The sequence below is a fragment of the Hypanus sabinus genome, chromosome 12 (assembly GCF_030144855.1).
Source record: "Hypanus sabinus isolate sHypSab1 chromosome 12, sHypSab1.hap1, whole genome shotgun sequence".
In the NCBI taxonomy this organism is placed as follows: Eukaryota; Metazoa; Chordata; class Chondrichthyes; order Myliobatiformes; family Dasyatidae; genus Hypanus; species Hypanus sabinus.
In genome coordinates, this window is record NC_082717.1 from 30,684,900 (window position 1) to 30,700,197 (window position 15,298).

At 40.0% G+C, this 15,298-nt stretch overlaps 1 protein-coding gene across 4 annotated transcripts in view; it reads right to left on the minus strand.

Annotated features, from left to right (window-relative positions):
• The window catches only part of LOC132402741 (tetratricopeptide repeat protein 7A-like), a 245,947-nt gene that overhangs the window by 60,477 nt on the left and 170,172 nt on the right, over nt 1–15,298 (minus strand). For all 4 annotated transcript variants that reach the window (XR_009515057.1, XM_059985708.1, XM_059985710.1 and 1 more), the window contains one exon: nt 8,151–8,285. Coding sequence is in view for 3 of the 4 variants with exons in the window: in XM_059985708.1 (XP_059841691.1) it covers nt 8,151–8,285 (135 nt within the window). In the remaining variant the exon portion in view is untranslated. The remainder of the gene's footprint in view (nt 1–8,150; nt 8,286–15,298) is intronic.

A 15,298-nucleotide genomic window follows, 5' to 3' on the forward strand; every position in this document is an offset into this window, starting at 1 on the left:
GCTGCATTCATTTTACCCTCTACCTTCACAGGCCTTCCAGGGCCTGCTGCAGTGAAACATCACCACATCATGATACCGCCACCACCGTACTTCACAGTAGGGATAAAGTAGGGTAGGATTGGAGTATTTGATGTGCGGTGTTTGGCTTACACCAAACATAGCATTTAGTCTGATGGTCAAAAAGCTCAATTTTGTTTTCATCAGACCATAGAATCTCTTTTCAGCTGACTTCAGAGTCTCCCACATGCCTTCTGGTAAACTCTAGCCGAGGGAGTTTTTTTTCAACAGTAGCTTTTACTTTGCCACTCTCCCACAAAGCTGAGACTGGTGAAGCACCTGGTTGTGCACAATCTCTCTCATCTCAGCCACTGAAGCTTGCAACTCCTCCACAGTTGTCATAGGTCTCTTGGTGGCCTCTCACTAGTCCCCTTTTTGCATGGTCACACTGGTTTGAGGATGGCCTGCTCTGGGCAGATTTACGGCTGAGCCATATTCTTTCCATTTCTTGAAAATTGAATCAACTGTACTCCAAGGAATATTCAGTAACTTGAAAATTTTCTTGGATCCATCTCCAGACTACTGCTTTTCAATAACTGTTTCACAGAGTTGCTTGGAGTGTTCTTTTGTCTTCTTGGTGAAGTTTTAGCCACAGCATTGACTCACCAGCAATTGGACCTTCCAGATACAGGTGTATTTTTACTACAATCAATTTAAACACCTCGACTGCACACAGGTCTCCAAAAACAAATCTCCATTTAACTAATTATGTGAATTCTAAAACCAACTAGGCTGCACCAGTAATGATTTGGTGTGTCATATTAATGGGGGGGGGGGGTGAATACTTATGCAGTCAATTATTTTGTTTTATATTTGTAATTAATTAGATCACTTTGCAGAGATCTGTTTCATTTTGACACGAAAGAGTCTTTTTCTGTTGATCAGTGTCTAAAAAGCCAAATTAAATCCACTGTGATACAATATTGTAACACAATAAAACATGAAAACTTCCAAGGGGGTGAATATTTGTTATAGGCTGTACGTACACACACACACACACACACACACACACACACACACACACACCTCTTACATGTTAAAATCTGTGTTTCCCACATTAAGACTCATCCAGAGGATCCAATGACAGTAATGTATCAAGCCTTCGGTAATCTTGATGATGCTTCAAAATGTGATGATCATTGAGAAATAATGGTCTAGTACCATCAATAATGAGTTTGATTAGCAGATTCTGCTGTCTTTCAGAAATATGGAATCATCTGCATTGAAATGATGATAAACTCTATCGTCACAATGTTCTCTCTGCTTCACTTGTTAAAAAAAACACACTACAGCCAAGATCTGACGCCACCAAAACCAATTACAGTTTGAGCACTTCTGCCTATCAGTAACTCAACATATGCCTGTTTATTAATTGTCTTGTAACAAAAAATCTGCAAGCTCCGTTTCACTTTCAACTACAGAACCATTTTCAGTTCATCTTTCCCAATTAGAACGGTCTTTCTGCCAAACCAGTCAAGCCTGTGCACACACTTGATATCATTCTTCTTCAGGAATTTGGCAAACTCAGCACCACTGCCGCCATTATTCAGCAAAATTTAACTTTGAAATTAATATTTTAGCTTCAAAAATGTTCATGGAAACTACATATCCACCGAAATTGGATATCTATTATGATCATGGCAATTTTCCACAAATGCAGTTCCAAGGCCCACTTGTATCCTTAACTACAGCTTCTTCAGTTGGGCTGTGGTAGAGGAGGAACAGCTGGTAGATTTGTGTGATTATCTTTCATCTTGTCATTTGACTGTTTTAGATAACACTGATTGCTTAATATGATGAGGTACATCTGGGTGTCCTTCATGCAAACATTTCAAAGTAACTGCTTTCTTGTAATGGATCAGCAGCATTCAGTCCCCACAGTATCAATAAATTGATCAGTCTCCACAGTACCAATAAACAGATCAATCCCCACAGTACCAATAAATGGATCAATCCCCACAGTACCAATAAATGGATCAATTTCCACAGTACCAATAAATTGATCAATTCCCACAGTACCAATAAATTGATCAATCCCCACAGTACCAATAAATTGATCAATTCCCATCGTATCAATAAATTGATCAATTCCCACAGTATCGATAAACAGATCAATCTCCACAGTATCGATAAATGGATCAATTGATCAATCCCCACAGTACCAATAAACGGATCAATCCCCACAGTACCAATAAATGGATCAATCCCCACAGTACCAATAAATGGATCAATCCCCACAGTACTAATAAATTGACTAATCTCCGTTTAGTAGAAGAATGTGCAGGGATCTCACTGAAACCTACCAAATGTTGAAAGGACTAGATAGGGTGGATGTGAAAAGGATGTTTCCTGTGGTGGGGCAATCCAGAGCTGGAGGACACAGCCTCAAAATTGAGAGGCAACCTTTTAAAACATTTCTTAGCCAGAGAGTAGTGAATCTATGGAATGCTCTGCCAGAGACTGCACTGGAGGCCAAAACTGTGTGTATATTCAAGGCAGAAGTTGATCGTTTCCTGATCAGTCAGGGCATCAAAAGATATGGCGAGAAGGCAGGTGTATGAGGTTGAGTGGGATCTGGGATCAGCCATGATGGAAACCTGTAGCAAAGACGAGGGGCTGAATGGCCTAATTCTGCTCTTATGTCTTATGATCTTATATACACTCTTGAGTGAACAGGACATGGGCAGGACATAAAGCTCAATCCTGATTGGCTAGTTCTGAATTGGCTTTTCCTGTTTGGTTACTTTGAATTGGATATGGTTAATTGAACTGATTGACTTTTTAGGCCAAACCCTCTTTCGGAATGTGTCATGCTTGACCGAGGCAATGAACAAAAATACTTCATGGAAAGAAAAGACAGAATTGAATTTAGACTAGTCTTGGAGGTGACTACATTTTGCGTGACTTGCACAGTTTTCCAGTTTGGTGAACATTTCTACAAACAGAAGGATGAAATGGCCAAGAGATCTCCTCTATCTTCTGTACTATGCAATTTATTCACGGACAGCCTTGAAACTAAAGCCCTGGCTATGACTACTAAAAAGCCAGACTTACAGCTGCGCTATGTGGGTGACACCTTAATCCTGTGGAAACATGGTCAGGAAGTATCAGAAGCATTTTTAACAAACTTAAGCCCATACAGTTTACTATGGAGGTAGAAAGTGAGCTACTTTGCATTTTTAGATGTTATGGTAAAATGGATGGTAGACAAGCTGGAGTTGAGTGTTTACAGGAAGAAGACTCACACAGACCAGCACCTGAATTTCTGGTTAAATCATCCAAAGGAGACAATGCTTGGCATTGTTTTGAGGCATGGCACTAAGAGCAAACACCTTGTGCACAACTAGAGCTGCAAAGGAGGAAGAGTACAGGAAGATCACAGAAGCATTCAAGAAATTCTGCTACACTATGCACTTAATCAAGAAAGGAATATAGTGCAACATAACAAAGACAAGCTCCCAACAGAATGGTTAGTGTGCCATACAGAGGCAGCTAAATTGAAAAGTTAAGACAAATTTATCAAAAACCTGATGTCCAGTTATTAGCAAAAAGTAAGGACATGATTAGAAAAGGGCTAAGCAAAATGACACCTAGAAGATCTAACAAAATGTATCAGGGAGTTGTGTACTCCATACCCGTATCACCATGCCAAGAAGTGTATATTGGTGAGACTGGAAAGCCAAAGAAGGCAAGGATAGCAGAACAAAAGAGTGAATTAAAAAAGTTAAGAGCAGAACGAAGTGGGATTGTTGAACACTGCCTATCATGCTCATGTAGACCAAGTTTTGATGAGACCAACATCCTTGACAAGGAAGAGAATGCCTACAAGAGAACGATTAGGGAATCATTAGAGATGGAACACGTGGGGAGACCTAAATGTACGATCTAAGAGTATAGAGATAGCTCCAGTATGGGACCACACATTGCTAAAGAGCGTTTGGCCTGAAAAAATTACCAGTCAGTTCAACACCAATTCAAAGTAAAGAGTCAGGAATAGGCAATTCAGATCTAATCATTCAGGATCGAGCTTTAAGCCCCACCAATGCCCCGCTCACTCAAGAGGCCCTGCTGTAGGGTCTCGGCTCGAAACGTTGACAGTACTCTTTTCCATAGGTGCTGTCTGGTCTGCTGAGTTCTTCCAACATTTTGTGTGTATTTGTTGGATTTCCAGCATTTGCAGATGTTCTCGTTTGTGGAGTGGATCTAGGTCGCTTCTCAGGCAGGAGTTGATAAGTTTCATCACCAATCTCTCAAAACACCTCATCACTGTGAATGTAAGTGCTACTAGATGATAGTTATTGAGGCAGGTTACCACACTCTTCTTAGGCACTGATGTAAGTATTTGGGTACCTCAGAATGCTGAAGCAAGGGGTTAAAGATCTCAGTGAACACGCCAACCTTTTGATCAGCATAGGTCTTTAGTACTCAGTCAGGTACCCCATCTGAGCACGATGCTTTTGGTGGGTTCTCCCTCCTGAAGGATGCTCTAATGTTGGCCTCAGAGTATGAAATCACAGGATCATTCAGACCTGTGGGAGTTTGTGATGGTCCCTCTATGCTTTGATGGTCAAAGTGAGCATAAAAGGCATTAAGCTCATCTAAAAGTGAAGCTCTGTTGTCATCTATGTCGGTTAATTTTGCCTTATCAGAGGTGATAATATTCAAGCCCTGACACAACTATTGAGCATCCTTTGTTGATTCAAGTTTAGTCTGGGGCTGTTTTGGTCACCAGGCTTGAATGCCTCTGATCTGGCCCTCAACAGACTGAAGAGGTCTCGGTTCTTTCAGGGCTTCAGATTGGGGAAGCCTCTGAAAGGTTTTGTGGGGACACATTCATCTACAACTGTTTTAATAATTACAAAACTGCAAGAGGCAGCAACTTATTTAAAGATGCTGGGCACTGCTGTGGATGGAAAGTTTCATTCACTTATTCACTGCTAGACTCAGATTTGACTTTATCACTGACCACAAATCAGTCCAAAGCACCCAAAAACCTAACAAAAGGAAAATTAAATTTACTCCTGAAAGTAGTATCATCAATCAGTTATCATAATGGAATCACTGATCAAATACAAAATCCCATTTTATTGTGAGGCAAATTAACATGAATAAGCTTTGCAATAGCCATCTTATTTAGCTTCATTTGAGGAGGACTCCAGGCATGACTTGGTTCTGTTCCAAGTACAATGCCAAATTCAATGTCAGTTCAATAGTATACAAAGAGACTTCGTATCCTTAAGTTACCACACCATGAAAGTAGCAACAAAGCAATTTTTCTAAATGTCTATGCCAATTTTCTTCTAATTATTTCTCCTACATCTTCTGAGAGAAACCGATGTTTATAATTGCAAATCGCTTCCTTTTACATGCCTTTGTAAGCATAAACAGTCTATTTTTAATGTCTGCTGCTAGTTAGCACTATTTTCTGTAATTATTCTGCCTATACTTTGTTGAATTCTAAGCTCTTATACTCCTTAGATTTATAGCTCCTTTGGAAAATTCAGATTAAATACTTATTTAATATTTAAAGCCCGCAAGTTTGGCAATGCTTGGCACAGGAAACAAGGTGACACTTGTAGATTGTCCCCAACACATCCTTAGACTGTATTGGTCGTTATCCCAAAACAAGATGTTTCACTGTATGTTTGGGTGTACCTGAGACAAATAAAACTAATCTTTAATCTTTCTTCTTTCATTGCTCACGGTTGACCATTTTTCCTATACATTTTAGAAATCTATTGTATCTGCACTATTTCTTTAAGCACTGGTCATTTAAAGAAATAACTATTTGTCCACCTTCATATTTTTAAAATCTAGTTTGCCAATCTACCTCATCCAATACACCCCTCGTACTTTCATTCAGTTCAAATATAAGACTTTAGTTTCAGAGTTAATTGAATCACTCTCAAACTCTATATGAAATTCCATTATATTATGACCACTCTTCCCCAGAGGCTCCTTTACTACAAGGTTATTAATTAACCCTGTTTCATTGCACAATACTGGATCTAAAATAACCAGTTCCCTTGGTGGTTCTGCGACACACTGACCTAGAAACCATCTTTAATTCATTCCCCTTACTGTGACTGCAAATTTGGTTTCCAGAGTTTTTTATGCAGTTGCAAGTCCCCCATGATTCCAATGTTATCTTTGTTTTATGTACCACTGAATGTAGAACAAATATATTAACAGGAGCAGGCTATTCAGTCCTCATGCCATTCAATAAAATCCTAGATGATCCTTTACCAATACCATCAGATTTCTGACTTTATCCCATACCACTTTGTTCCACTGATATCTGAAAACATGTCAATCGCTGCTGTGACTAAGCCGCAGAGAAGCCTCCACAGAGGGAATTCCAGCATTTCATACCATCTGGGTGAAAAACATATTCTTATCTCTGTTCCCTGATCTTGTTTTGAAACTGTAACCCTTAGATTGGAAAATAACCCAATCAGGGGAAACAGCAGATAATAGATATGTGGGTGCTACAATGCCAGGCATTACAATTATCGCAGTATACACATGACAGCTCAAGTAGGAATGTGGAGTTATCTACATCACTAGATTTTGTATCGGGAATGCACAGAAGGACCCTGTGGGAGGCAAGTGTGGTGATTGCAGGGGTCCTAACAGAAACATTTAAGTCATCCTTGGTGACGGGTGAGGTACGGAAGGATTGGAGGATAGCTAATGTTTTTCACTGTTGAAGAAAAGCTCTAAGAATAAATGAGGAAAGTATAGGCCAATGAGGCTGACATCAATAATGAGAGGATAATTGGAGGGTATTCAAAGGGACTGCAGTTATGAGTATTTGGACAGACAGGGACTGATTAAGGACAGTCAGCATAGCTTTGTGCATAGTAGGTCATGGCTAACCAATCTTGTAGAGTTTTTTGCGGAAGTTTCCAGGCACTGGGTCATTTTTGTCTTCTGTATCATTGATCTGGATGATAATATGGTTAAATGGATCAGCAAATTTGCAGATGGCACCAAGATTAGGGGTGTAGCGGACGATGAGAAAGACTATCTGAGCTTGCAGTGGGCTCTGGACCAGCTGGAAAAATGAGCTGAAAAATGGCAGGTAGAATTTTTTGAAAAACAAATGTGAGGTGTTGCACTTCAGTAGGACCAACCAGGGTCGGACTCGCACAGTGAACAGTGGGGTACCGACCAGTGCTGTCGAACAAATGGATCCATAATTCATTGAAAGTGGAGTCACAGGCAGTGAGGGTTGTAAAGAAAGCTTTTTTGGCACTTTGGCCTTCACAGATCAAAGTACTGAGTACAGCAATTGGGATGTTATGTTGAGTTGTATAAGGCACTGGTGAGGCCTAATTTGGAGTATTGTGTGAAGTTTGGGTCACCTACCTACAGGAAAGATGTAAATAAAGTTGAAAGAATAGAAAGAAAATTTACAAGGACGTTGCCAGGTCTGGAGGACCTGAGTTATAGGGAAAGATAGAACAGGTTAGAATTTTATTCCCAGAACGTAGAGGATTGAGGGGAGATTTAATAGAGGTATGCAAAATGATGAGGGGTATTGACAGGGTAAATGCAAGCAGGCTTTTTCCACGGAGGTTGGGTGGAACTACAATTAGAGGTCATGGATAAGGGTGAAATGTTTAAAGGGAATACAAGGGGAAAGTTCTTCACTCAGAAGGTTGTGAGAGTGTTGAACAAAATGCCAGTGCAAGTGGTGCATGGAAGCTTGATTTCCATATGTAAGAGAAGTTTGGGTAAGTACACGGATGATAGGGCTATGGTCCACGTGCAGGTCGGTGGGACTAGGCAGATTAAATGGTTGGTAATGGACTAGATAGACCTAATGGCCTGTTTCTGTGCTGTAGTTTTCTGACTCTAAGGAGGAAGATTACAAACCTGAGACAATAAACTTGTGCACCACTTCACAAATGTTGGAAATATTTCAAATTCAAGTTCAATGTCATTCAACCATACACATGTATACTGCTAAATGAAACATTGTTCTTCTGGAGCTTCTAAAGATTTGTCACTTTGTAATATAGCAAGCTATAATATACAGCAATTTATGCTATCAGATTGCTATACATCAATAAAATATTGACACTTACCAGCCTGCAACCAAATTTGCTCCAGAATGATGGACAAGTGCTTGGGGGAGTTTTTCACATTGCTGCTTTGTGCAGACTCCTCAGATGTTGCCTGTTCCATTCGGGAAGCAGCAACCGATGGGACACACTGGGAACCTGAGGCACAGTTCAGCAGGGTCAGTTTGAGTATTTCCATTTAAAGACTGAAAAGGAACTGTAGTCTGAAATTAAACAGGTGAGTTTTACTAATGGTAGGAGTATTTTTTGTGGGTGCAAATGATTGGCTTGTTTTGTCAAAACAGCAAGAAATTGGCATAGTTTTCAGGAAGAAGGGAGAGAGGAAAGGCATTTGCTCCATGTTTGCTAACATTCACAATGAACTATTCAGTCTTACCATAGCTTTCAGTTCCTTTACTTTCCAAACTTCACTAACATCCAAACTTCACATAACATCACTTGCATGTTGAGAAACCCTTGATATTTTTTCAAGGCTTTCCTTCAGTTTCCTGATTAGTCAGTAAACTATTTCTCAAGAGCAAGCTTTACTGCTTTCTTTGAACTTCCCTCAGGGCCTGGACCTCAATAATCACACGTGCACAGTAATTGGTGTTGTTTGTCCAGGATTTTGCATAGCTTAAACATGACTTCCCTCAGAATTTTACTTTATCCCTTTGGCTAAATAGTTCATCTTTCTATTTGCTCAATCACTTCTTCAATGACTAAATATATTACATGTTGAGGAAGCCCCTTAAAAATCAATTGAACAGTATTCTTAACTGACTCAGTTGTGGTTGTAACTTACTGCATATTCTATTAACCTTAGACATAATTTAACTTCTAGTTTCAATAATCATCAATTTCTTTTATCAGTTTCATGACATGGTGAAAAATCATACAGATAATTTTGAAAAGTATTAATTCATTTCTATGTTAATCTTCCTTGTTCCCAAATTATTGTTCTAGTTTTCACTCCACTCAGTACTACGGATCAGCACTATCCACTTAATCCTTCTGTTATCCTAATGAAACTAATTAGCATCTTTCTTATGCTCCAAATATCTTTTCTGTTAAAAGATGCCAAAAGCAGAATGCAGTATCTGAAATGTATTCTTGCCTGGACAAATGATCACCGTTCTATTTTTTGGAATTTAATATCCCTGAAGATCAAATGCAGAATACTATTTGAAAGTATATTGGGTTTATTTCAAAAATTGTCAGTGGAATCCTGCATTTATGTTTAACCACATCTGTAGATATCTTTAAGTAGCAAGTGCAGAGAAATTAACACAATAACCTTTTTCTCTTCCTCAGTTGCTGTGTTTAGACTCTGTTTAGGGAGCTCAGAATCTTTAACGAATATCTTTCAAGCACACTGTTTTTCCTAATTTACTACAGCAGAAAAAATATTACTGGGAATAAAACCCCAAATGAGACTGCCTCCAAAATTCCATGCATCAACTTATCATCCATCTATTTCAAGTCTGAGTTGTTTCTCTCAAAATGTGACATGAAAAGACAATAGTCATGGCTTTCTGCAACCACAGACCATAGACCTCAGCTGACCCTAGACAGTACAATTAACCCAATAGCAGTAGACACATTAAAACATGTTTTGGAACTATTTTAACTAATTCATCATTTCAAATCAATGAACATTAATAAAGAGAAAAAACATTGGTGATAATAGAGTCCTAATTCATATATATATATATATATATATATATATATATATACACACACACACACACATATACATACATATATATATATATACAGGCCATCTGGCTACCTAGAATATAATTAAATGTGGAAGAACTTGCTGTTAGTTAAACTTTGGCACTGACACTTTTAGGCATAAAGTTCTAGACCTAATCTGGCATGCACGCTGAAAATACTTTAACATTGTTTTTTATCTACTCAGTACAATTGCTACTTCAGTATTGATAGCTCTTGTCACTCAGATTCTTCATCGCTCCTTCACAAATCCTTCCTTTATTCTCTCCAGCTTCCCTCTCTGCAACTTGCCTTCATAAGAACCGAGTTTTAGAACGTAGAACAGAGTGATCTAGGAATAATAGTTCCCTGAAGGTGGAATCTCATGTGGACAGGGTGGTGAAGAAAGCTTTTGGTATGCTGGCCTTTATATATCAGAACACTGAGAACAGGAGTTGGGATGTAATGTTAAAATTGTACAAGGCATTGGTGAGGTCAAATTTGGAGTATTGTGTACAGTTCTGGTAATTATAGGAAAGATGTCAACAAAATAGAGAGAGTACAGAGGAGATTTACTAGAATGTTACCTGGGTTTCAGCACCTAAGTTACAGAGAAAGGTTGAACAAGTTAGGTCTTTATTCTTTGAAGTGTAGAAGGTTGAGGGGGGAATTGATAGAAGTATTTAAAATTATGAGGGAGTTAGAGTTGACGCAGATAGGCTTTTTCCATTGAAAGTAGGGGGGGATTCAAACAAGAGGACATGGGTTGAGAGTTAAGGGGCAAAAGTTTAGGGGTAACACAAGGGGGAACTTCTTTACTCAGAGAGTGGTAGCTGTGTGGAACGAGCTTCCAGTAGAAGTAGCAGAGGCAGGTTCGATTTTGTCATTTAAGAAAAAATTGGACAGGTATATGGACAGAAAAGGAATGGAAGGTTATGGGCTGAGTGCAGGTCAGTGGGACTAGGTGAGAGTAAGCGTTTCGCATGGACTACAAGGACCAAGATGGCCTGTTTCTGTGCTGTAATTGTTATATGTTTTATATATATGTATTATCAACCTAAAACATTAACCTTGTTACTTCTAATCAAAGATGCTCCCTGCCCTAAGAAATGGGAGTCTGATATTGGGGGGGGGGGCAGGGGGCCCTACTGCACATGATTGAAGGAAGCTACAGAAAGTTAAAAAATTAGTCAGCTCCATCATGGTACTAGCCTCCGTAGTACCCAAGACATCTTCAAGGAGCGCTGCGTCAAAAAAACAGCATCCATTACTAAGGACTCCATCACCCAGGACAAAGTCTCTTCTCATTGTTGCTGTCAGGAAGGAGGTACAGAAGCCTGAAGGCACACACTCAGTGAATCAGGAACAGCTTTCTCCCCTCTACCATCAGATTTCTGAATGGACTTTGAACCCATGAACACTACCTCATTTTTTATTATTTCTATTTTACACTTTTTTAACTATTTAATTTACATATATACTTAGAGTAATTAATTTGTTTGTATATTATGTATTGCATTGTACTGCTGCCGCTAAGTTAACAAATGTCATGACATATTGGGGGCACGGTATTGCTAATTAGGGATAGTGCCATGGCTGCAGAAAAGGAGGACATCATGGAGGGATGGTCTACTGAGTCAGTGTGGGTGAAAGTCAGAAACGGGAAAGGGGCAATAACTCTACTGGGTGGTTTTTTATAGACCCCCCCCCCCAACAGTAACAGGGATATTGAGGAGCAGATAGGGAGGCAGATTCTTGAACAGTGCAATAATAAGGTTGTTGTGTTGGGAGATTTTAAGTTTCCTAATACTGATTGGCATCTCCCTACAGCAAAGGGTTTGGATGGGCTGGAGTTTGTTAGGTGTGTTCAGGAAGGTTTCCTGACACAATATGCAGACAAGCTAAGGAGAGGAAAGTATATACTTGATCTGGTATTGGAAAATAAACCTGGTCAAGTGTCAGAACTCTCAGTGGGAGAGCATTTTGGAGGTAGTGACCATAATTCTATCTCCTTCACCATAGTGCTGGAGAGGGATAGGAGCAGACAATTTGGGAAAACATTTAATTGGGGTAGGGGGAAATATGATGCTATTAGGCAGGAACTTGGGAGCATAAATTTGGAACAGATGTTCTCAGGGAAATGCACAGAAGAAGTGTGGCAAACGTTTAGGGAACATTTGCATGGAGTTCTGCATAGGTATGTTCCATTGAGGCAGGGGCAAGATGGTAGGGTTAAAGAACCATGGTGTACAAAGTGTGTAGAGAATCTAGTTAAGGAGAAAAGCTTATGAAAGGTTCAAGAAACTAGGTACTGATAGAGCTCTAGAAAATTACAAGGTTGCTAGGAAGGAGCTTAAGAATGGAATTAGGAGAGCCCAAAGGGGCCATGAGAGGCCTTGGTGAGCAGGATTAAGGAAAACCCCAAGACATTCTACAAGTATGTGATGAGCAAGAGGTTGAGCCATGTGAGAATAGGACCAATCCGAAGCGATAGTGGAAACACGTGCATGGAGTCAAAGAAGGTAGCAGAGGTATTAATGAATACTTTGCTTCAGTATTCACTGGGGAAAAAGATCTTGGCAATTGTGGGGATGATTTACAGCAGACTGAAAGGCTTGAACATAGAGACATTAAGAAAGAGGATGATCTGGAGCTTTTGAAAAGCATTAAGTTAGATAAATCATTGGGACTGGATGCGATATACCCCAGGCTGCTGTGGAAAACGACGGAGGAGATTGCTGAGCCTCTGGCAATGATCTTTGCATTATCAATAGGGACAGGAGAAGTACCGGAGGATTGGAGGTTTGCAAGTGTTGTTCCCTTGTTCAAGAAAGGGTGTAGAGATAACCCAGGAAATTATAGCCCAGTGAGTCGGACTTGAATGGTGGGCAAGTTGTTGGAGAAGATCCTGAGAGGCAGGACTTATAAACATTTGGAGAGACCTAATCTGATTAGGGATAGTCAGCATGGCTTTATCAAGGGCAGGTCACACCTTAACGAACCTGATTGAATTCTTTAAGGATGTAACAAAACACATTGATGAAGGTAGAGCAGCGGATGTAGTGTATGTGGATTTCAGTAAGGCATTTGATAAGGTTTCCCATGCAAGCCTCCTTCAGAAAGTAAGGAGGCACCAGATCCAAGGAGACCTTGCTTTGTGGATCCAGAATTGGCTTGCCCACAGAAGGCAAAGGGTGGTAGTAGACGGGTCATATTCTGCATGGAGGGCAGTGACCAGTGGAGTTCTGCAGGGATTTGTTCTGGGACTCCTCCTCTTTGTGATTTTTATAAATGACCTGGATGAAGAAGTAGAAGGGTGGGTTAGTAAATTTGCTGATGACACAAAGGTTGGGAGTTTTGTGGATAGTCTGGAGGGTTGTCAGAGGTTATAGCGGGACGTCCATAGGATGTAGAACTGTGCTGGGAAGTGGCAGATGGACCTCAACCCAGATAAGAGTGAAGGTTCATTTTGGTACGTCCAACTTGATGAAAGAATATAATATAAATGGTACGATTCTTGACAGAGTGGAGGATCTGAGAGATCTTGAGATTTATGTCGATAGGACACTCAAAGCTGCTGCGCAGGTTGACAGTGTTGCTAAGAAGGCATATGGTGTGTTGGCATTCATCAGCCATGAGGTAATGTTACAGCTATATAAGACCTTGGTCAGACCCCACTTGGAGTACTGTGCTCAGTTCTGGTCACCTCACTACAGGAAGGATGTGGAAACTATAGAGAGGGTGCAGAGGAGATTTACAAGGGTGTTGCCTAGGTTGAGTGAACTTGGCCTTTTCTCCTTGGAGCGATGGAGGATGAGAGATGACCTGACAGAGGTGTATAAGATGATGCATTGATTGTGTGGATAGCCAGAGGTTTTTTCAGGGTTGAAATGGCTAACACGAGGGGGCATAGTTTTAAGGTGCTTGGAAATAGGTACCGAGGGGATATCAGGAGTAAGTTTTTCACACAGAGTGGTGGGTGTGTGGAATGCACTGCCAGCGGCAGTGGTGGAAGCAGATACAATAGGGTCCTTTAAGAGCCTCTTGGGTAGGTACATGGAGCTTTGTAAAATAGACGGCTATGCGCAAGGGAAATTCTAGGCAGTCTCTAGAGTAGGTTACATGGTTGGCACAACATTGTGGGCCGAAGGGCCTGTAATGTGCTGTTAATTTCTATGTTCTATGTCGACAATATTAAATCTGATTCTGAAATGCAAAGAGGACAAGAGAGAAGGTTTCTATGACACAGAGCAATGTGGGGTTAAGAAACAAATCTCATTCTTTTATTCACGAATCCAGTTTCCAATGCCATTCAGAAGAGCAATGGAACAATCCAGGCTTCATCCCTTGTGGTTTCTTCTCCATCAATGAAAACATTTCTGTAAACATTTGAACATCACCCTGATGCACTATTTGGTTGAAGTTGTATTCTGCGCCACCATAATATTATACACTACTACCATACAAACATCATGCTTTTCTGGAATGGAGATGGTTATGATCATCTTTGTTGCACAATTGATCAGTTACAAAGTTACTACAATAGCTAAACTGATCTGCAGATGGCTGCGTATTTTAGGGTTCCAATGCTTAAGTCTTGGAAGAGAATACAGAATGCAGGTATATTTTTATCAGCTTTATAACGACGAATTTGCGTCACATAACACGGTAATGCACAAGGGACCACATTATGACCATTAATGGGGCTTTTTTTTAAACTATCCATCCCTAATTGCCCTTGAAAAGATGATGAGTTGGTTTTATGAATCATAGCAGCCCTGCTTCCAAGTGCTATTGGAAAGGAGGTTCTGAGAGTTAGACCCAGCAGCAAGAAAGACAAGCAATATATGTTCAGATCAGAATGACATGCAACTTGACAGGGAACCTGTACTGTGTAGTGTTCCAGTGCACAGTTTGCTCTTACCCTTCTTGATGATGGATGTTGCGGGTTTGAGAGGTGCTTTCAACCTTTTCATTTAGTTCTGAATGTTAATGTTTGAAAAAGTAGCACTTCATTCCTTGAGTTTTATTTCTTGCCAATGATTTTGGAAAAAGGAATTATCTTTCGATCTCTTTGCTCTCTCCTGGAGAATGCAGTTGTGGATAGGTGTCACATGAAGACAGGATCTGGCACTAATGGAATAACTCTCATGATGGGGACTGCTCTTCATGAACAAGTGATTTACAGTGACTACACCTCAGTGTAACTCTTGGCACTTAGCCCAAAATAATCTGTAACTTAAGTAAGTTCCAACCGTAAAAGACCTGCATCTTAAATAAATCCTAACTGTAACACCAGTGCAAGCAATTAGAGTATTTAAGTAATAAATAAAGGCTCACAGGAGTTCCAATCTGATTAGAATTCACTAATATTTGACTCTGGAATTTGCCTAAAATAGTTTTTACAACATTTAAAGTTCAAGCAAAATCACCTTGTTTTTTTTTGCTCCCTATAA